At 36.4% G+C, this 24,154-nt stretch overlaps 1 protein-coding gene across 2 annotated transcripts in view; it reads right to left on the reverse strand.

Moving 5' to 3' along the window:
* Aatf (apoptosis antagonizing transcription factor) overlaps window positions 1–24,154 on the reverse strand; it is a 107,731-nt gene that overhangs the window by 59,309 nt on the left and 24,268 nt on the right. For both annotated transcript variants that reach the window (XM_027950303.3, XM_027950302.3), the window contains 3 exons: window positions 4,186–4,300; window positions 1,967–2,162; window positions 1,166–1,330 (listed from right to left, as the gene is read on the reverse strand). In XM_027950303.3, coding sequence (XP_027806104.1) covers window positions 1,166–1,330; window positions 1,967–2,162; window positions 4,186–4,300 — 476 coding nt within the window. The remainder of the gene's footprint in view (window positions 1–1,165; window positions 1,331–1,966; window positions 2,163–4,185; window positions 4,301–24,154) is intronic.

The raw sequence follows: 24,154 nt of genomic DNA on the forward strand, positions 1-24,154 counted from the left end.
AGACTGGCAATACTGGAGACTAGAAAATACAGCTGGAAAGACTGAAAATTAACATAACCTTTTGGAGGCAATTCTGTAACATCTCTCAGGATTTCATGTATTTTAACATTTTCGCTTTAAGAAATCTATCCATATGTTCACAGAATCACACAAATATAAATGTTCAGAAATGTTTTCTATAACACTGTTTCTAAAACTGGAGACAATGTAATTATCTGTTGTTTGATTAAACTATTATATACATCCACGTAATGGATTACTCTGCAGTCATTAGGAAACATAAAGTAGGTTTTTATGTAATGATATGGAAAAAATGTCTAGGATATACTACTTTTAAAAATAACTTGTAAGATTTTAAGTTGTAGTATTTCACTACACACACACACACACACATACACACACAGTCTATACTATTTAGTAAAAAAAAGAATAATCATATTCTTACATATGTATATGCTACATGCATAAACCACATAACATCCATTAACAATCATCTGAGAAGTACAATGTTCAGAGTAGAGGGAATTTTACTATTCATTTCAAGTTCTTATGAGCTTAAAAAGTATTAAGTACATACTACTTCTATAATTAAAAAACAAAAATGTTTCCTGTAATCCCAGTGGCTTGGGAGGCTCAGGCAAGAGAATCATGAGTTCAAAGCCAGCCTCAGCAACTTAGCAAGTCCCTAAGCAATCAGCAAGATCCTGTCTTCTAATAAAATATAAAAAAGGGCTGGGGATGTGACTCAGTGGTTAAGTACCCCTGGGTTCAATTCCTAGCACCAAAAAAAAAAATTAAAAAAAAACAACTCTGAAGCTTAAGGAATGAAGGGGTTGATCGGTGGTAGAGTGCTTGTATAACATGTGTCAGGCCCTGAGTTTGTTTTTAAGGCCAAATCAAAAACACTAAACCTTAAACACTGAATTATGAATGCTTCCACTACTAGACTTCTGTATTAAACTCAAAATAAGATGACACACAAAAGTTAATAAAAGCCCCATTTTAGCCCCCCACACTGTTTCTCAACAGTTCAATACAGTAGTGCCACGTTCTTTTTTTCATTAATCTCTCATACCAAGAGGTAATATAATACCTACAAGTTTTTCATTTCGTCAGCCTCAAATAAAGTCTTCCTCATCATCACCCTGAATCAAAGAGTTCTTACCGGTTCTCCTGGCAAACTCTCTGGGACAGGTTGAGCTACTGGTTCAGGTTTGCCAAGAACTCGGTAGACAGACCGCTTGGTCTGTGTTCTTCGAAGTAATCTTTCTTTGTCCATCAGAATATGATCGATCTGAGTCAAGATTGAGCGTTCAAAGGCACCAAAACCCTGCAACAACATTCAATGTCAGATAATGCAAAAAGTCAGTGCTGAAAGCAGTTACATCGGCTTCTCTTTCTTTCTGTGTCAGCAGAGAAATAAACAATCATCCTTTCAAGAGACTTTCTGCTAAGGACTGAGTTTGTAAGTAACTGTAATTGATCTAAAAAAAAAAAAATAGGTCTTAAGCAGGTCATATCACTTTCCTATGCCAGGAGATTAACTTCTGCTCCTTTAATAACAATTGTTTTAAAATTCATTTCTTTAAAGTATTTCATATTTTTAGCACTTGAACATTTACAAGGCCTCAACTTCAAGAATAAGGTTAAAAATCCAATCGTGAATGGTATAAACCCCAGTGGCAGAAATTCAGTAAATTTTGCAACAGAAATGACTAATAACAACAAAACGGGGCTGGGGATGTGGCTCAAGCGGGGTAGCACGCTCGCCTGGCATGCGTGCGGCCCGGGTTCGATCCTCAGCACCACATACAAACAAAGATGTTGTATCCATCGAAAACTAAAAAAAATAAATAAATATTAAAAAAAAAAACAACAACAACAACAACAAAACATAACAATATCCTAGCTATAGTTCCAGTTTCTTTACAACTGCTTCAGGTAATGTGTTGTGACACACACTTGCCTTCCCCAATTTTCCCGAAGCCAGCTTCATTTTATCGTGCCACTTCTGCAGTGTCCGGTTCCTGTAGACTGTGAAGTCAGCAAAACGCTTTGCCATGAAGCTGGGATAGTCATCCATCTCCAGCTTCCTCTTCGGTGGGGCCTTTCTCTGCTTCTTCTCTTCCACTAGCTCATCATCTTCACTAGAAATCTCCTCACTAGAAAATCAGTAAGAACACTGAGTTTAAATAAAAAACTAGGTTCACATGATATTTAGGCCTTTACCTATGCTGTCTACTAATAATACTACAGATAAGGGGATTACTTTTTTAGTTTGAAAAGAGTATTTATGAGATCAATCAAAAACTCATGTAACTTTTAGCCAAGGATGGTGGCACACACCTATAATCTCAGCTACTTGGCAGGCAGAGGCAGGAGGATCATCAGATCAAGGCCAGCCTCAGCAACTTAGCAAGACCTTGTCTCAAAAGGGCTGATGACATAGCTCAATAGTAGAGTGCTTGCCCCAGCATGTACAATGCCCTGGCTTTAATCTCCTGAAGCATTTAAAACAAAACAATGAAGCATTTAAAACAAAACAAAAAACTTGTGGAACTTTTTTTCTTGATACCAGGGATTGAACTTAAAGGATCTTAACCACCACACCATATCCTCAGCCCACCTTATTTTTTTAATTTGAAACAGGTCTCATTAAGTTGCTGAGGCTGGCTATCCTCCTGGTTCAGCCTTCCCAGCCACTGGGATCATCACCACACCCAGCCTCATGGAACTTTTAATAAATATAAAAAGCACTTGGGTTTCAAAATATTTTTAAAAGGTAAGCAAACCATAAAAATAAATGAGGTTGTAAAAACTGTATTAGAAATGCCTATGAACCAGGCCTGTACGTATAGGAGGGTCTTTAAAAATTAAACATATAATCATATTTCTATGACCTTAATCCCCAGATCAATAAGAGAAACGTGTCTCTATAACAACTGTTCTGGAAAGGTGAATAATATTAGTTGAACCAAATGAAGAGAAGCTCAATGTAAAGAAAACTCAAGGGTATAAGCACCCAAATCAGCATTAAACTGTAGTGTAGCTACAGCTTTCTGTATCAACAGGATCTGAAACCACAAGATTCAATCAAGTGCGGGTTGAAAATATTCAGAGAAAAAAAAATTGCATATGTATTGAACATGTGCAGACTTTTTTCTTGTCATTATTCCCTAAACAATAAACAACTATTCAAGAAGCTTTTTTTCTTTTTTTTTTTTTTTGGTACCAAGGATTGAACCCAGCAGTGCTTAACCACTGAGCCACATCCCCAGCCCTTTTTATGTTTTACTTTGAGACAGGATCTCGCTAAATTGTGTAGGGCCTCCCTAAGTTACTGAGACTGGCTTTGAACTCGTGATCCTCCTGCCTCAGCCTCCTAAGCTGTGTGCACCACCATGCCCAGCTTCATGTAGCGTTTATAGCATATGGAGTATTATAAGTAATCTAGAGATGACTTAAGTACACAGGAGGATGAATACAGGTTATAGGTAAACACTCTGACATTTTATATAAGGGACTTGAGCATTTGCAGATTTTGGTATCGAGGTGGGGTCCTAAAAATCAATCCCCCATGGACAACTATATCTACAACTGCCATGAAAACGTAATACCACCACACTCCCATTATATAGCAATTGCACTTACAGTATTACTGTCCTCAACAGACAGCAGGTACTCAACAAAATATGAGCTTCCTTTCTGGGAAAAAGCAGGCAGGTAGCAAAACCTTCATCAAACAGGATAGTTCCACAAAGAAAAAGGATTACTTTACTCTTGTTTTCTGAAATCTCTTCACCCTTCAAAATAACAGTTTTTTCCCCTCATCAAAGGAGATAGCTGTGACTAGGGATTGTGACTAGGATTGTAGGGGCACGAAGTGCCTCATAAACACTAACCAAACATTAATAATCAAAATATACTTTCATCTGCTAATTTCCTTGAATCTAAAGAGGAGGGGAGTCTTCTAAGCCCACAAAAGGAATCAGGCAGAGCTAATAATAAAAATCCAAATCTAACTCCCAAGTAATAAGCCATTCTGTCCACCAGCTAAATGTAAGGGGCTTTTCCTATTTTACTAAACCTAATCTGATCTCTACCTGGAAAGGACTTGGTTTTCTCAGTCATGAGTCATGAGAAACTAACCAGATAAGCAATTCAATAGCTGTGTTTCCTCCTTACCTTTCCTCTTTGGGTTTCGTCCCATCTACTAGATGTCTAGTGTCTGGATACTGGAAAAGTAACTCTTCCTGAAGATCTACCAGTGACCTCAACAATGCTTTAAGAGCTTTGTGACCTGGGAAGGAAATGAAGCACAATTAATTGTAGGTACAATTAATCATCTACAATTCTTCTAAGAGGGCAAACCTGCAACTTATGTCTCCTGAGCAGTTCTAGTGGAGGGGGTTAGGACAGAGGAACATGCCAGATACATATAGAACTCTCTGAAATACAGAATTTCCAGTGGAAATAACAACAATGCCTACCTCATAGGGCTGTTATGAGGAACAAGCAATAATATGTGTAAGGTGCTTAAAAACTATCTGCAAATAATGAGACTTCAATAAGTGCTTAGTTTTTAAATTTATTTAGTTGGACAAACTTCCTGTCATCATAACCTACTTAAGTGTGCCCTTCGCATCAAATTTCTTGGGTATATTTCTACAGGTTACTCTCTGAGCTCTTGGATTATCCATCTTACCAATCAATGCAATTCTAAAAAGTACAACTCAGTCCTAGGATTCCTACCACCATACTCTGTCTCTGTCTGGCTTGAGTTGCATATCATTCTCTCAGTCTCTTACATATTTCCTTATGGAAAATTCCTGTTCATATATTAACATTCAGGTTTAAGACTTTCTATTTGCAATACTAAACTGTATATTAAACACCTGTATGGAGATGATGTTCTCACCTGATTCTCGTGGCCAACAGGATGCATTTGTATATAGCCAATTAGGACCAGGTATGTAGGCTATGACTAAGAACTTTCAGAATAAAAACTGAGAACACTGTAACTTCTCTACCAGAATAATCCTACTAAGGAGGTTAACCAGACACTGGTAATTGCCATTTACCAGGAATGAGAGCACTCATTCCTCTCCTACAATCAAACTGGCAAAAAAATCTTCATATGAATGCTCTATCCCACCTTCAAACATATCATGTCAGAAACAGATCTTCTTTCCCTAATACTTCTTCCTTGTCCAAATTTCTCTTTTCTGCTTAGTGTGATTTTATAGGAGATCAATGATATTTGGGGGTTTTAACTGGTTGTTAAATCTGTATTTTCCATTCATATTATCACTGGTAACTTGTCCATTTATCTCTGGCCATATTCATATCATCACTTCTTCCTTTTCTTTTTTAATTTTTTTTTCTTTTTTGGTAGTACCAGAGATTGAACGCAGAAGTACACTACTACCGAGCTACAGCCCCAGCCCTTTTTCTGTTTTGAGACAGGGTCTCGCTTAGCTGCCCAGGCTGGCCTCAAATTTATGATCCTTCTGCCTCAGCCTCCCTAGCTGTTGGGATTTCAGGGGCCCACCACCATGCCCCACTCTTTGTTTAAGTAACTGTAATCTCACAAGCATCCCTACTTCCATTCAACAATTCCTACTTCTTTTTTTTATGTTCCACACTAACTTCAGCCCAAACATCAGTAATATCTTATTCTTTCTTTTCTGCTTCTGCTTCTACCTTACCCAGCTTGACCAGCCTTCTCACCCAGCCACAAATCCCTTTTGCATTTACAATCCCATTTCAACGAGGCACCAACACAGGTTAGACAGCTCTCCATGTGTGTCCTACTGCAGCCTTCTATTTCAACATAAGGCTTAGAGCTAACCTACCTGGGAAAGCCTTCACAGAGTGATCAGAAGGATCACCTGACCCAGTAACTACTTTGCATGGCTTCAAATAATCTGCATATAAAACTATGTAAATACAACTTCCTTGTTTAAAATAATATAAAACCCTTGATCATATCTTTTCTAAATCCCATACTCTAATCCTTCTATAATCAATGTATATCTGTGCCATTTAGGAGGACTTTAGAATATATAAACCGCCCCTCAAAAAAAAAAAGTCCAGAATGCCTTGTGTTGCAAATCAAGAGTCTAAACCTGTTGCTCTCAATCTTTTTCGCCACCCCCACCCCCCCGCCCCCGTTCTTTTTTCTTTTGTGGTACTGGGGATCAAACTCAGGGATTCATGCATGCTGGGTAAGCACTTTGCCACTGAGCTATACCCCCAGCCCTTTTTAATTTTATTTTGATACAGGGTCTCACTAAGTTACCTGAGCTGGCCTCCAACTTGTGATCCTCCTGCCTCAGCCTCCTCAGTAGCTAGGATTATAAATATAAGCCACCAGGCCTAGTTTCTCTCAATCTTGAGAGAGAGGGGGAGTAGGGGAAAAAGAGAGGGAAACAAAACAAAACATAACTCTGTTTCACCAAACATGGAAATAACGTTTTTCATGAAGAAGAAAAAAGTAATACAAACGAATTTTTCTTTCTGTTAACTTTGGGAAATGGATCAAATATAAACAAGATGAAAAGTAGTCAAAAGAAAAAAAAAGAATAAAGAGGTAACAATTTTAAAAGCAAAATTTACTCAGTCTAAATGTGCTAGGTAAGTAGAACAATACAAATTTATGTAAATAGATAGAAAATTTTCAAAGGAGGGAGAAAAGTAAAGACTTCAAATGGTAAGTACAAATATGTTACCTCAAATGACCATCTGTGAAAGGAGCCGATTATTTTAAACAGATATTCCATAGTAGCTAGAGTTCTGAAAGTATATGTTGTAGCAAGTCTTAATAATAAAAAAAAAAAAAAACTAATACTTGGAAGAGTGCCCATGAAAATGTATTTATTTCATCCAAATGAGTGAAATACATAAATATTAACCATTGCTTTTACCTTCTTTTCTAGAAATGGTCATACAGATTGTTTGTTTGCAGTGCTAGGGATTGAATTTAGGGCCTTGCACATGCAGGCAAATGTTCTACCACTGAGCTATTCCAGTCCAAATGGCTGTATCTTAAGAAACAGATCTTGGACCAAGTTTGTAGCTCAGTGGTAGAGTGCTAGCCTAGCATGTGCGAGGCCCTGGGTTCGATCCTCAGCACCACATAAAAATAAATAAATAAATAAGAAATAGATCTTATTTTTTCCACAAAGAAACCCCAAACCCATTTTGTATTTGCAAAGTGTGTGTTTGGTTTGGTTTTTTTGTTTGGTTGGTTGGTTTTTTTGTTTTGTTTTGTTTTGTTGGTACCAGAGACTGAACCCAGAGGCACTTAAATACTGAGCCACATCCTCAGCCCTTTCTATTTTGACACAGGGTCTCACCAAGTTGCAATCCTCCTGCCTCAGCCTCCTAAACTGATGAAATTATGGGAGTATGCCACCCTGCTTGGCTTGCAAAGTAGTTTTAAAGATTCTCCAGGCCAACCCTTGAAAACATTAGGCTAAGTAAAATAAGCCAGTTGCACAAAAGGAAAAATGTTATATAATTACACTTAAATGAAGTACTTAAAATAGTTTAATTCAGAGACATATATAGGTATATGCTGTCTGACACATCTGCAATAAATTTTTTAAAACTGACTTGAACAAGATTAAAGGCTTGTATAGCTACCTGAAAATGGCCCTTAAAAGTGGTAGTCTTAGGGGCTGGGATTGTAGCTCAGTGGTAGAGCACTTGCCTCGCATGTGTGAGGCTCTGGGTTCGATCCTCAGCACCATGTAAAAATAAATAAATAAAAATAAAGATATGGCTGGGGATGTGGTTCAAGCGGTAGCGCGCTCGCCTGGCATGCGTGTGGCCCAGGGTTCAATCCTCAGCACCACATACAAACAAAGATGTTGTGTCTGCCGAAAACTAAAAAAAAAATAAATATTGAAAAATTCTCTCTCTCTCTCTTAAAAAAAATAATAAAATAAAATAAGGTCATTCAGGTGGCCCTGACCCAATATGACTAAAGCCTTTGTGAGAAGTGTGTGTTAGGACAGACACACAAAGGAAAAGATTTTTAAAAAATAAAATAAAATAAAGATATGGGCTGGGGTTGTGGCTCAGCGGTAGAGAGCTCAACCAGCACGTGTGAGGCGCTGGGTTCAATCTTCAGAACCACATAAAAATAAAGGTATTAAAAAAAAAAAGTAGTCTTAGCTGGGTGCAGTGGTGCATACCTGTAATCCCAATGGCTCTGAAGGCTAAGACAGGAGGATCCTGAGTTCAAAGCCAGCCTCAGCAACAGCAAGGAACTAAGCAACTCAGTGAGACCCTGTCTCTAAATAAAATACAAAATAGGGTTGGGGATGTGGCTCAGTGGCTGAGTGTCCCTGAGTTCAATCGCCAGTACCAAAAAAAAAAAAAAAAAACCAAGTTATAGTCTTTTGTTGGATATTTTGACGATTCTTGGTTATGCTACATGTGAGAATTGTGACTTGCTTGTTGGTGAGCAGCTATAAACATTGTAGACTACTTTGCAGCTTCTTCCCTGTGTGGTTTCTGATTTCAAGTTTTAGATCATGGAAAATAAATAGTGCCTACAGAAAGTAAGGCACAGGTACTTTGTTCTTCCTAACCTTTTAATTTTTTTATCGTGTTAACAAAATAACATAAAATTTCCCAATTTTTACCATTTTAAAATATACATTAAGTTCAGTAGTGTAAGTATATTCACATTGTCATGCAGTCAATCTCTAGTACTTTTTTCTTTCAAAACTGAAAGTCCTACACATTAAATAACTCCCCTTTCCTCATCCCTGTAGCCTCCCACAAACACCATTCTACTTTCTGTTTTCATGATTCTGATGACTGCAGCTAGCTTATATAAGTAAAACCATAAACTATTTGTCTTTTTATAATTGGTTTATTTCCTTGGCTTAACATCCTCAAGGTTCATCCATGTTGTAGCATATATCAGAATTTCCTTCTTTTTAAAAATCTAAACAATACTCCACGGTTTTTTTCCTGTTCTTTTTGAAGAGGTTCAGTTTGAAGTAATACAGATGACTTTTTTTCTCTACAGAGATAAATGGGATGGTAGGATTATTTATTATACTCTAGTCTTGGGGGATCTTTTTAAAAATTGTGGTAAAATATACATTATATTACCATTTCAACTATTTTAAGTATACAGTTCAGTGCTATTAAATACATTTAGATTGTTGCATAACCATTACTACTATCTACCACCAAAATTTTTTCACCATACCAAACAGTGTATTCATTAAACAATATTTCCCCAGTTCCCCTCTTTCCCAATCTCTGATAACTACTTTTTTTTTCCCCATAGCTTTACTGAGGTAAAATTGAAGTACTATAAAATGCACATATTTGAAGTATGCAATTTGATCAGTTTTGACATGTATATAACTAACAATCAATATACAAAGCTCTGGTAACTATTATTACTACTTTATCTCTATGTTGTTGTGGTGCTTGGAATTGAATCCAGGTCCTCACGAAAGCTAGGCAAACACTACCATTTGCATAGCAATGTGGATATACTTACACTACTGGACTGTATATTTAAAAGTGGTAAAAATTAGTAAATTTTCTGTTATATGTTTTTTAACACGATAAAAAAATTAAAAGTTTAGGAAGAGCCAAGTGCCTGTCCCTTACTTCCTGTAGGCACCATGTGTCCATAATTTGAAACTTGAAATCAAGAACAACACAAGCCAACAAGCAAGTCATAACTCCACTCCAACATGTAGTATAACCAAGAATTGTCAAAACATCAAACAAAAGACTACAACTTTTAAGGGCCACTTTCAAGCAGCTACACAAGCCTTTCATTTTGTTCAAGTCAGTTTTTAAAAAATCCATCGCAGATATATGAGACAGCATATCAATCCAACAAGAAAGTAGAGAGCCAATATCAGTAAATCAAAGTGTGCCTTTGTGTTAATACTTTCTCATATGTTCTCATTTTATACACCCCCTCACCCACTCAGAAAGTAGCCCTCAAGTATTTAAGCTCCATTCAGGGATAGCACCACCATGCATCAAAATGTCAAGAGACCTACCAGAGATGAAATCTGCAATTCTGTGCTTCTAACCACTACCAAAAAAAAAAAGTTTATTAAAGTAAATGTCACCAATGGCCCAACACCTTGACAATTTCTTGTGAAGGTATTTAGCAAACAGAACCCAATAATCATTTCTTTGCAACCTGAGGGTCACATTTTTGTCTAGATGGTGTGTAAAACCTGAAGACAAAAAGGAACAATCCTTTGCTGGAGGTAGGCAGACTCCTCAAAGCCAAAGCTGACAACAGTGAGGGAAGACTTTCCTAGAGTCTGGAATCCAAGAGTGAATTTCTCCCAGCCAAAACAAATAAAGCAAGCCCTCTTTATTATTCATATAGTACTGAATTCTATTTGTTTAACCCTGTGAATAAGTTGAAATCAACCGTTTCTAATTTACCTCTAATTTTTCTCCCAATTATTACAAGAGTTAAATGTTAAGAAAAACAGCCAAATATGCTTTCTTTACTCTCCTTTGTGTCACATGGCCACAAAACAAATAGAAACTGTCAAAGATATCTAGTTTATTTTGCCCTACATGGTCCACTTCAAGAAGTCTTTCCTTGAAGAGGAGATTAAGGAGGACATCTGCCTCACCATTTTACCAAGCTTCAACCTAAGCATCTGATCACCAGCTTTAGGAATAACTCTAAGTAGAAAATAAATAGAAAGACTACTTTATTGAGGGTTAGGAGCCCTGCACTTTAACTCACACTGACTAGTCATGATATGCCGAAAGGACCAATTTAATCTGTGAATCTCAGTGTTCTCATTTCCAAAATGTAGATAATTCTTGGCTTACTTATCTCACAGAAGTAAGGTGAAAAACAATAAATGTGTCATTGTCTATTTTAGCAGGGCACGATGATGCACACCTGTAATCCCAGCGATTGGAGAGGCTAAGGCAGGAGGATCACAAGTTCAATACCAGGTTCAGCAACTAGCAAGACCCTCAGCAATTTAGGGAGACCCTGTCTCAAAGCAAAATAAAAAGGGATGGGGATATAGCTCAGTGCTCAAGTGCCTCTGGGTTCATTCCCTAGAATGGGGGGGGGGGGGGGGTAGGTATTTCAAAAAGCCAAAAATCATTGAAATAGAAGGCATATTACTATCAAAAATCGTCACCTTCTACAAGGTAAAATTCTTTTAAGCTCTGCTTATACAGATCTACAGCACTAGGATTGGACTAGTATTCATATTCCAGTATTCATTTACATGCTGCCCGTATGCAAGCATTCTATATATAAAATGTCACCAATCTAAAAACCATTTTCCCCTAACAGCTTTATTTTTTTCCCTGATTCATCTAGGCTGTCCAGCACACCAAAATTGTAGGCAGAGAATCAGTTTGGACATGGCACACAGTTCATTAATTAGATTATAAACCAATAAGTAAAAATTTCTGGCAATGGGATGGAGGGGAAATTAGAAAAAGTGAATGTATAAAGTAAAATAAAGCTAATCTTACCAATTTTTAAATGTCTATACAGCTATTTTAAAATAAATAGGCAAACAGATTTACATACAAATACACATCAACTCCCACATTCCTATTACCCCAGATAAAATACATTGAACTGGAATTTACAGAGTACAAGAACATTTTTTCCCTCCTTCAAAAGTAACTCCAGAACTAGAGCTAAACTATAGGTCAAAATGACACACGATATATTGGCCTGAGAACAATACTTTTCATTCAAATCCACACAAGCCTGCCACTTGCACTAGTCATCCCCAGCAATTAATCCCCCAAGAAAGACGTTTGATTAAATCTTTTCAAGCAAATCCTTTGCTTTGCTTTTGTTAGTTCACTTCTTGTCAACATCTATTAAAATATGCCTTTAATTCTCCCACAATCTTAAAAAACACCGATTCCACTGTCTTCAACTTTAATCAACTGTATGGCCGGCATTTTTCATTTCATAATAATGTGCTGCTTGGAATTCAAGAGGCAGGCTCAGCATCAATCATCTGGTAAGAATTTTTCCACTGCAATAAATATGCAAATGAGGAGAGCCAGTCAGTCGTATTTCAGGCCCGACTTGCTAGTGTTTTAAAAAAGACACAAATTTATTAATTGCCGGTGGCCAGAGGAATCCTATTACTTTGGGCATTGATTACAAAGCTGTGTGAGTGATTATTGTGCAACTCGCGGGCTACCCAGGCATGAGGAAAAATTATTAAAGCAAGGCAGAGATTATCAACTCAGAATAACAATAAGCCTTAACATTTAGGCCCTAACTTCTTCAACAAAGAATTACGTGAAGGCTCCACTGTATCATAATTCCGAATTCTGTCAGTATTACTGTTTGGGCTTGTTCTATATTCCCCAAGCAGAATGGCGTTACCAGTAAGAAAGAGGACTGCTGGTTACAAATTCCTCAACAACAACCATTTGGATGAATGGCTATCATTTTTCCAATGTAGGTCCAATTAGAATTTTTATGTATCAATGTAAGTATACACATGCACAGGTGTGTGTGTAGAGACAAGCACAGATTTAATAAATGGGCACGCTATCATGAGGACTGATTTTTAACTGGAATAGTGTAAGGAATTTTACCCAGTGTGTTGGACAGTTCTGTGGACCAAAAGCAGGCTTCTTTTTTTTAATGGCTAAATAATGTCACACTAAAAGAACCTTGTGGGAGCAGAGTATAGGTACTTATATTCTAAAATCACGAAGGCTAAGCCACAAGCAGACTTGGGTTTTCATACCTCAAAGGGCACCACAGTAGAAAGGCACGCAATCTATGGAGGGGTCTGCGGAGAAAACAACTTGAGAGGCTAATTCTGAATGCAAAGTGTTTTTGTGAGAAACATTCAATCCAAGACATATTAAATAAAATAAGAAAGAGGACTCAGCAGACAAAACTTATTATTTTTTTTTTCTTTTAGGAGACTGATGTGGGGAATTCAGGGAATAAGTGAAAGTTGAAATAAGGGAGAAATGAAGACGTGATAAAATACATGGTGGGTGAGCCCCCCACAGAAAGAAACAACAAAAAAAGAATCTGTAACATTTTACGTTACTGCCACACTAAGTAACATGATAAATAGTGTGCATTTGAGTTCTGTGGAGGGACATCCCACTCAAGCTGTAATTTCTGACCAGGCATGAATTTATAAGGAAGGCAAAGGAACTGCTGAATTTCTTAGGTTTCCCTGAATACTCTCTCAAATACCTTGATGAAGTATGTCAATAAATCCTTAAAAAGCCCTATAGGACACAGCAATCTAACTGATCAATGTACTTCCAGAAATGCACTGCAGTTACCTTCTACTTCACAGTTCCTAGACAACCTCCATTGCTCCTGAGTACTTTTCCTAAAAAGAGAAATTTATTTTCTCCCTTTAAACAGAAAGAGTTAATGCTCAGAATACAAGGCTCTTAAGTTCAAGTTTATTTACAAGTAATTGTTTAAACTGTCTTAACAGCAGTTACACAGGGAGAGTGTGGATACTTTCATTTGTATTTTATATGCTTTTGAACTGCTTAAATATTTTATAAGCATATTACTTCTATGATTTAAAATTTTATTAAAATTTAAAGTAAACTGTAACGTAAGGAAACTTATTAAAAATCCAAGTGGCCCTCTCATTTCATTTAAAATAAAGTCCGATTTTTCCATACTACGAAACTGTCCCTAGGTGAAACTGTCCCTAACCAAACGCCTAAATTCTCAAAGTCATATGGGTATAGAAATAGCTCCAAATAAAATGGAAATTCAGAAAACACCTTTCTGAAAAACAGAGATGTCACACAGAACTAATCACTCTTCTCCCAGGATCATTCATATCACCATCATCACATTTTCATTGTGCTGGGAGTCTGATTTCACTGCGTTAAGCTGCTGCAGGGCAGAGGCCTACCTCATGCTGTCACTCTAGCATCTAACACATCACCTGGGCCATAAAAGCTATTCTACAAATGCTTTCATTTCAGAGAGATGATGCCTTATGCTGCATGGCAGAACATCTGGTCATACTATCATTTCCAAATCCAAATGCTGATGAGCAAACCAAAGGTGACAACTTATTTCTGAACTTTAATGTCAACTATGTATTCTCAACAAACAAACCTTTTGTTAACAGATGCAAAGTTGCCAAACTTGACATTTTCCTATTATACCATACCAGTTATAAGATGCATGGGCTACTCACAACAGTCTCAAAACACATTTTACTAGACTTGGGAATTTCCATCATAAAAATAATTAGGTGAGTTACAATGCATGCTAAAGAAGACTTAAGAACTGCCACCACTTACGTGGATAAACTGAGGCTCGGAAAATAAATAATTGTTTTGTTTCTTTGCATATTAGTAAAATAAGGGTTGTTTATTCGCCAATTCAAAATAAAACACCATGAGAGGCTGTGTTCAAATAAAACAACTTAAATGGTTCTTTTTGCACTAAGAGCAGCTTACCTATATATCCATGCCTTCTCATGAGCTCCTTGAAAGCAGAGACTACTAACTAGTAACCTTGTTATGCTTGTTACTGGCGAATGGCAGACTCTATATGGTTGAATATATACATATAATTAAATATATTCTACATTTTAATCTTTTTCTTTGGCCTGTACTTTCTATGTGTGCATTTCAAGTCTTCAAAGAACCATATGGGTAGTCTAATATTCATTCACATAACTCTTTCAAGAAGAGGAGAGCACTGGGACCAAGGCTACAGCGTACGACTATACTACCACTTTAAGATTAAACAGTTAACACTCAATAAGTACCTACTAAGTCTTTACACTACTAAGTCCTTACACACACTACCCAAAGAACTTTGTATACAACTACTTCAATTCTCACAACAATCATTTGAGGTAGTATAATTATTTTACCATTTTACAAATGAAGAAAATGAAACATTACCACAAGCTTTAAAAAAAAAAAAAAAGGACAGTTTTCAATTTCTAGATCAATGTACCCTTGTGGGTTATGTATCAAAACTATCTGGGGAACAAAGTGTAATAAAATTGTCAATTACTAGGAAATGACAAAACTTCCCTCATCAATACTGCCACACAAGAAAAAATACTAGTGAGGCTCTGTTAAAATGTCATGTCCAAATTTGGTTCACGCACTTGAAAAGACAAAATGGGGAAACTAAAGGAAGCCCAAATCACATAGAAGGAGAGCAGGTACCATAGGACAAGACAAAGGAACACTTCTTTAACCTGAAAAAGAGAATGTTAAGAACTGAATTAATAGTCTCCAAAATACAAGGCCAAATACATCAGAAAAGATGCTTAGCTTCACTGCTAAAAAAGTTTAAAAAGACATAAAAATTTAAAACAATGTGACAAATGACATCTCATATTAACCTCCCTCTAAACAATTTGCTGGGCTTGGGACACAGCTCAGTGGTAGGACATTTGCTGAGCAGTGCAAGGTCTTGGGTTTGCTCCTCAATACCACAATTTTTTTTTCATTCATGAATTAAATTTAATAAAACAATGTGATATTTTTCTGACAGTGTTTAATTCTAGGGGGCATTTACAACTAGTAAGAGTTTAATTAGCACAACATATCCAGAAAGCAGTCAGGCAAAACGTATCCAAGTTTTACACATCTATCTCCTACTGCATGGCACATACCTGTAATCTCAGAGACTCAGAAGGCTGAAACAGAAGGATCTCAAGTTCAAGGCCAGCCTCAGCAACTTACATGACCCTAAGCAACATAGCAAGAACCTGTCTCAAAAAACAAACAAGCTAGGGATTTATCTCAGTGGTAAAGTGTCCCTCATTCCTGGATTCAATTCCCAATATCACAAAAATCAAAGTAAAGAATTAGGTACAAAAATAATATTTTCAGGATTATTTATAATAATAGGTTAAAACTGTAAATATCTTAAGTGCTCATTTATAAGGGACTACTTAAAATTTAGTTTAGTAAAGAAACATTTTGTGCAGCTAGAGAATAGGTAAGTATAAGTGGAACATGGTTTGAATTAAAACAAACCACAAGAATGTTTTGGGGGGCTGGGGATGTGGCTCAAGCGGTAGCGCGCTCACCTGGCATGCGCGGGGCGCTGGGTTCGATCCTCAGCACCACATAAAAATAAAATAAAGATGTTGTGTCCAACAAAAACTAAAAAATAAATATTAAAAAAATTTAAAAAAAAAGAATGTTTTGGAGATATTTGAGATAATCTGAACTAGGTTAAATGAGATGATAGCATTATATAAGAAATATCTTCATTTTGATAAAGCCATACAAAATATTTACAGGAAAAATGATATGGTGATTGTTATTTACATAAATTATTTAGAAAAAATATTCAGAAAAAGAAAACAAATACAGCAAAATATTTTTAAGAAAAAAAGGTAGAATGATATGGGAAGATGTAAAGCATGAACTTACCTATCCTTTTTGAAAGTTTATGCTCACATAAATATCTGGAAGGATATTCAACAAAATTGTTAAAAATACTGAAAATATTAAAAAGAGGACTTTTGCATTCCACTGTGTTACATATTTCAGTATTGTTTGGAGTAGGGAAGAACATACTTGGCTGTGTTTGCAAAAAAAAAAAAATACTTTTATAACAAACAAGTTTTACTTCTATTATTTTTTTAAAAAGCAATTAAGATTACATAAAGATCTTTAAGAATATAAACAGATTTTCTAAAGTAGATGTAATTCTCCCTGTCAACAGATAATCAAACAAGAAGAAATCGATTAAAATACAACTAGGAGAATCAGAGGTGGTCAAAGGTAGATTGACAAGATCATCCATCCCTAGAACTAGCTTAAAATTTTGCCTTTTGATTCACAGAAGAAATAACAAGGACCAATAAAAGTAACGGAGAAATGCTTACCCTCATTAAACACTGGGAAATGTCAATTAAAAGAAATGTAAATTAAAATAAACAGACACTATCTTCCATTTATCAAAGTGACAAAGATGAAACAAAATTATAATACCCAGTGTTGACAAGAATAAGGGAAACTGACATTCATACAAAGAAGGTGAGAATGTAAACTGGTACAACTTTTCTGGAGGGCAACTTGGTGATAAAGATCAAAATCTTAGAATTGTGCATATCCTTGGAAAATGTACTAATTCTATACCTAGAAATTTATTTTATATAACAGTAATCATAGATACAAATAAAGATTTAGTAACAACAATGTTTATTGCATTATTTATACAAATGAAAACCTGGAAACAATCCAAATGTCCAATAATAAAGAATTGGTTAAAGTACCCATCTGATGGAAAGTCAATGCCATCATTAAAAATAATGCTATAGAACAATAATTAATGACATGGAAAAATATTCACGATCTCTGTTAAGTAGAAAAAAAATCAGACTACAAAACAACATGGAATATGGTTCCATTTTTGTTCTAACTACACCACCCAAGAGAAAAAGAAACTAGAAAAGATATATACCACATACCAACATATTAAAACTACTTAACTCTTAACTGCTAAGAATCAAGGGAAACTATTTCCTAATTTTGCCTCACCCTCCATATTATAACAATGAATATATATTATATTTACAAGAAAAAAAAATCCCCTATCTACCTATTTCTTTATCAACTAAGACGTTTTACCTGCCTATAGGGGACAGACATCAGCTGAGGGGCTATCTAGCTCTTCCATGAGAAAAGAGTATAGAGAAAAACATCATCTTTAGAAAAATTGAAGGATGTATCTATTATTAGAGCTTGAAGCTTTCTGTCCTACAACAAATTCCACTCCATATTTCTCCTGTCTTCATTTGTTTAAGGTTTGGCATTTATTTCACACCTGTATTCTCTCATACTTTCTTGGAAAGTAGGGAGAAAACTTCAGATAAGAGAGTTAACTATGCATGGTGAACTGGGCAGTGTGGCCAAGAGCAAAACTGTGAAGCACAGCAGACCTCAGTTTCTATGTAAGCTTTGCCTCAAATCATCTGGGTAACCTTAAATTACCTAAGATTCGATTCCCTCATCTACCACACAGTTACAAACACCTATTTTACAGACTGCAGTAAGACCTAACCCAGTGTATCATAAACAAATGAGGGCTATTTTTATGACTTTTAAAGTACATGGGCATCCAACATTGTACTTGCACAATAAAAATACCAAGACAAAAACTGATAATCCCTATTCTCAAAATCCTATTTGATATCTTCTCAATCATGTATTTATATCTCATAAACCTTACTGAGGACACCAGAAATGCTTTCCAATTACTTTAGAATGTTTATATGACTACCCACTGAACCTTCACCAAAGTTAACATGTACAGCATATGTTATACACCATCTCTAAGATGTAAGAATCTTTAAGACTGTCTGAAGAGCTTCTCTACCTATAAAACTTTTGCTTGGGGCTGAGGATGTGGCTCAACGCTCACCTGGCACGCATGCGGCCCAGGTTCAATCCTCAGCACCACATACAAACAGAGATGTTGTGTCTGCCGAAAAACTAAAAAAATAAATATTAAAATTTTAAAAAAACAAAACAAAACAAACTTTTGCTTGTATGAAACGGTCTGACTAGCCAATTAAGAACTCTTCTCAAAAAGGTAGCATTCTGGATTTTTCCAGAGGCAGATTTACTCAACTATTTCAAGAAAAATTGGAAATGGTAGATTTGAGACTAAACACCAAGCAAAACAATCAATATTTTAAAAAAGGCATTAAAAATTTAACAAAGAACTCAAGCTAAAATCCAGTATATTCCACATATAGCTAACTTTCAAATGTGGCAACTTATTTGAGGGAAGGTTTTGAATATAATTTTAATATAATAATAATCAACAGATAATTATGTCTTAAAGGTATCCTGACATACAAAAAATTTGTAAGTAACACTATAGCTTATGTTTTGTTTTTTTTCTCTTCCCCAACAAATCCCCCTTCCTTGTCAAACTGCCATTAAAAGTTAAAGGAAGGTAGGGCACTCTGTAATTCCCAGCAGCTCCGAAGGCTAAGGCAGGAGAATCATGAGTTCAAAGCCAGTCTCAGCAATGGCAAGGCACTAAGCAACTCAGTGAGACCCTGCCTCTAAACAAAATACAAAATAGGGCCAGGGATGTGGCTCAGTGGCTAAATGTCTCTGAGCTCAATCCCCAGTGCAAAAAAAAAAAAGTTAAAGGAAGACAGTCACAGTGGTGTACACCTATAATTCCAGCTATATGGGAGGCTGAAGCAGAGGGACTGCAGTTCAAAACCAGCATGGGCAATTTAGAGAGACCCTTTCTCACAATAAAAAGCACTGGGAGCCAGGTGTGGTGGCGCATGCCTATAATCCCAGTGGCTCAGGAGAAGGCAGGAGGATTGTGAGTTCAAAGCCAGCCTCAGCAATGGTGAAGTGCTTAGCAACTCAGTGAGACTGTCTCTAAATAAAATACAAAATAGGGCTGGGGATGTGGCTCAGTGGTCAAGTGTCCCTGAGTTCAATACCCAGTACCCAATAAAAGAAATAAAAAAATAAAAAGCACTGGGGATGTAGCTTAGTGGTGAAGTGCCCTTACATTCAATCCCAGTATTAAAAAACCAAACTTATGGGCTGGGGTTGTGGCTCAGTGGCAGAACTTGTGCCTCGCACACGAGGCACTGGGTTCGATCCTCAGCACCACATAAAAATAAATAAACAAAATATAGATATTGTGTCCATGTATAACTAAAAAATATAAAAAAAATTAATGGAATGCTGAAGTGTAATTCAGTGGTAGAGCACATCCCCTGAGTTTGATCCCTAGCTCCAAATAACAAAACACACAAAAAAAGACTTAATGAAAGAAAATAATATACATACCAACATACCTAGAATAACACATCCCAAATTATTAGTTGTTTTCTCTGAGAAGTAGAGGTGGAAACTTGAAGAAATAGGAAAACTTATTTTTCCCTTTATGTGCACTTACATTGTTTACATTTTAAAAAATGTTTTTGGAATTGTAAATGAACAGCATGCCTTTATTTTGTTTGTTGATTTTTAAGTGGTGCTAAGGATCGAACCCAGTGCCTCACACATGCTAGGCAAGTGCTATGCCACTGAGCTACAGCCCCAGCCCCAGTTTACAATTTTTAAGAAAAGATATATTACCAAATATTTATGTTTTTTAACATAATGGAAGAGCACAAAGTCAAATTAAGCCAAGACCCATAAAATTCCTCACAAGTTTCATAAATATCAGGGGGAAAAATGTCTCCATTCTTTCAGAAAATGCCTTGCAGTTTCTCTTGGTATTTTTGAAGACAGACCAACCAGTACTAGGAAACTATAAGATAAACATTAGACATGATAAAATTAGAAAGGAAGAACCTGCTGAACTAGTGATTTGATTTCACATTTCTTGCATTTTATACCCTCTCACACATCAAGATGGACACCACCACTGGTTTAAACCAAGGCTTCCAAAAGAAATGGTAACAGAATCCAAACACCCCTGAAAAGTGATTTCATGAAAAAGCTCACTTAACAGAAGCATATGGCTATGTTTGTGTCCATTTCTGGGATCATTTGGGTTATAAAAGGCAACTTCAAAATGAAGTACAATATTATGGGGGGGGTGGGAGGAGACCTGCAAATTCAGAGTAAACAACTAAAACTGAACACTATCACCCTTTTTATATTCAGCCAAGAGAAAGAATCAACAACAACAACAAAAAAAAAAATAAACATAAATTCTACATTTTCTGGGACTTTGTTTTTCCCCTTTAAACAAAGAATTTACTTTCTACTCTTTTACCATCACCCTCTCATTTGGATCATTTGTTCCTATTTTAGTACAATGTGTCCCTAAGGAGTTTCAATGAGTTGTGAAATAATTGTTATTCACAAGCAAAAAGAAAGAAAGAAAAAGCAGGATTAACTGCAATTGCCACTACAACTGAGAACTTGCATCTTGCACTTTCACCATGTAAATAATGCACAGATCCTGCGGGAACATGCCAAACACCAGGATTCTTAATTAATGGAGCTCTTTAATGTGCAAATCAGGAACAAATTGCAAGTTCTGACTTGCATTGATTATGAAAACATTAATTGAATGAGCAAGACCCTAAGAAAGACAGAATCCCAAGTCTTGCAAGAGACCAAAAGAATACAAAGCTCTGGAAACCAGACAAGTCTGACCAATGTCTAAAATGCAGACCTACACCTGAGTGCTCTCCCTAGTACACAATGAATTAAAAAACACTGAACAAAAAAATCCAACAGTTTAATCAGAAAGCAATCACCATAAAAGCATCTTTCCACCACCATCTTGCATTAAGCAGAAAAATGTTTACTCCAGAAGCTTACAGATACTACTTTGAGGGGGGAAAAAAAGCCCACTTTACACACACACACACACACACTCTTATATGTATATAGGTGTAACAAAACAATGCTGTCTCTTTAAAAAAAAATTCATCCTATATAAATTATAGCCATAAACTTTTCCTGCAGTGCAGCCTAATTAATTCTTGTTCTATACACAAAGGGAAATGCTGGGTGACAAATGGGTGTGAAGCCAGAAAGCTGCCAGGTCTGCAAAACATTTTCTACTTCAATTTATAAGCAATTTTGCAGTAAATCATCAACCAGAACCTAGAATCTCAGGAATCTCTGAGTGTCCAAACCACATTATATCACTTATCAAAGAGAGAAGGAAAAAGAGTTTAAAGACATCTCATTTTTCAGTTCTAACTCACATCAAAATCCAGAAGCTCTGTGTAATCTATTATTCTCTTCTAGGTAAGGTACCAAAGAAATATATATTTCAAGCAAAAATGACAATATAGGTTGATGTAGCCCATTCCTCTATCCCTAGAAGCACTGTATCATGTATCCATTACCATAATAAATATCCCCAGAGTTACCTGAGAATAAACAAACAACTGCTTATTACCGCCACCCCCCCCCCCAAGCAAACTGTTCACAATCAAGCCAAGTTCAACAGTGAACCAGTGGAAAACAGGTGGCAAACACTCCAAGGAAACAAGACTTATGGAGAAGAAAATGGAAACTCACAGGAGACAAAGAAAGCTGGGCTGCCTGTTAGTAGTCAAACCCTTCCCCCACTCCAACCTGTATTAGCAACTGATAATGCTCCACCCAGTGGTCTTACCTTTTCCAGAATGTTACATAAGTGGAATTTTAAAGTGCATAACCATTTGAGACTGACATCTTTCACTTAGCATAATACCATTGAGATTTATTCCTCTTTATTGCAGAGTAATATAACACAATTTGTTTATCCATTTACCCAATTTGTTTGAAGGACATCTGGACAATTTCCAGTTTTGCTGATTATGCATAATCCTGCTGTGAACATGCATGTACAAATCTTTGTGTGAACACATTTTCACTTCTTGAGGAAGATCTAAGAGTAGGACTGTTGAATCAGAGGATCATCTAGTAAATATATGGAGTAAACTTCAGAAGAAGACTTGTAAACTTTTTTTTTTTCCAAAATGGCTGTACTATTTCATATTTCCACCAGATATGACTATTCCAGGTGCTCTGCACTCTTTTAGCACTTGGTGCTGTCAGGTGTGTTTTTTTGCCATATGTTAACAGTAAAGTAGATGTTTTAATCTATTTCTCCCTCAACACTGATGATTAATGATTATGATTATGCTAAACATCTTTTTGTGTGCACATTTGCCATCCTGTATCCTCTTTTTTTGATAAGGTGTCTATTCAAGTTTTTTGCCCATTTTTGAGAATTCTTTATATATTCTGGACACAAGACCTTGTCAGATATGTGACTTGAAAAATTTCCTCCCAATCTGCAGCGTGTCTGTTAATTCTGTTAACACAAACCTTTTTTAAAAAAATATTTATTTTTTAGTTGTAGTTGAACACAATATCTTTACTTTATTTATTTATTCATTTTTATGTGATGCTGAGGATCGAGCCCAGGGCCTCACACATACTAGGCAAGCACTCTACCGCTAAGCCACAACCCCAGCCCCTGTTAACACATCTTTATAGAACAAAAGATTATAATTGACTTAGCACAAACACTACTTTCTTCTTTTACACATTGTGCTTTTGATATGGTATCTAAGAACTCTGCCCAACCCAAAGTCACATATATGCTCTCATGCATTTTTTTCAAAACACTTTATACTTTTATATTGCCTATATTTGTGGGGCTCTATTTCTGAACTTTACATTATATTCTACTGATTAATATTTTTTAAAGGAATAAACCCACAAAGAAAGGACAAAGAATGAAAGATGATTCCAACGCAGGTATATAATGTACAAAGCCAATTCAAATGTCTAATATTAAAGAGATTGACCAGAGGGGCTGGGGACGTGGCTCATGCGGTAACACGCTCACCTGGCATGCGCAAGGCACTGGGTTCAATCCTCAGCACCATATAAAAATAAAAAAAATACAGATGTGTGTCCACCGAAAACTGAAAAATAAATATTAAAAAAATTCTCTCTCTTCTCTCTCTCTAAGAAAAAAAAAAGAGAGATTGACCAGAGCTGGGTGCAGTGGCTTTGTGTTGCTTGGGATGCTGAGGCAGGAGAATCACATATTTGAGGCCAAGTTGGGCAACATAGCAACACAATGTCTTAAAAATAAAATATAAAGACCGGAATAGTGGCACACGCCCATGGATTCAATCCCTGGTACCAAAAAATAAAATAAATATAAAAAGAGTTGGGGATGTAGCTCAGTGGTAGAGCATACCTGGTTCAATCCCTAGTACCAACCCCCAACCCCCAAAAAGAAAAGCCATTGACCAGACCAAGTGTTTATAAGGATGTAGAACAACCAAAACTCTTACACACTGCTAGTAGGACTGTAAAATGGTAGAACCACTTTGGAAATAGTCATCTCAGTTAATTTAAAAGTTAAACAGCTGGGCTGGGGTGGCACAGCCTGTAATCCCAGCGGCTGGGGAGGCTGAGACAGGAGAATCGCAAGTTCAGAGCCAGCCTCAGCAAAAGCCAGGCACTAAGCAACTCAGTGAGACCCTGCCTCTAAATAAAATACAAAATAGGGCTGGGGATGTGGCTCAGTGGTCGAGTGATCCTGAGTTCAATCCCTAGCACCAAAAAAAAAAAAAAAAAGTTAAACATACTTAACATGGGACTGAACCATTCCATTCTTAGTTAACCAAGAGAAATTAAA

The sequence above is a fragment of the Marmota flaviventris genome, chromosome 17, assembly GCF_047511675.1.
Source record: "Marmota flaviventris isolate mMarFla1 chromosome 17, mMarFla1.hap1, whole genome shotgun sequence".
NCBI classification, from domain to species: Eukaryota; Metazoa; Chordata; class Mammalia; order Rodentia; family Sciuridae; genus Marmota; species Marmota flaviventris.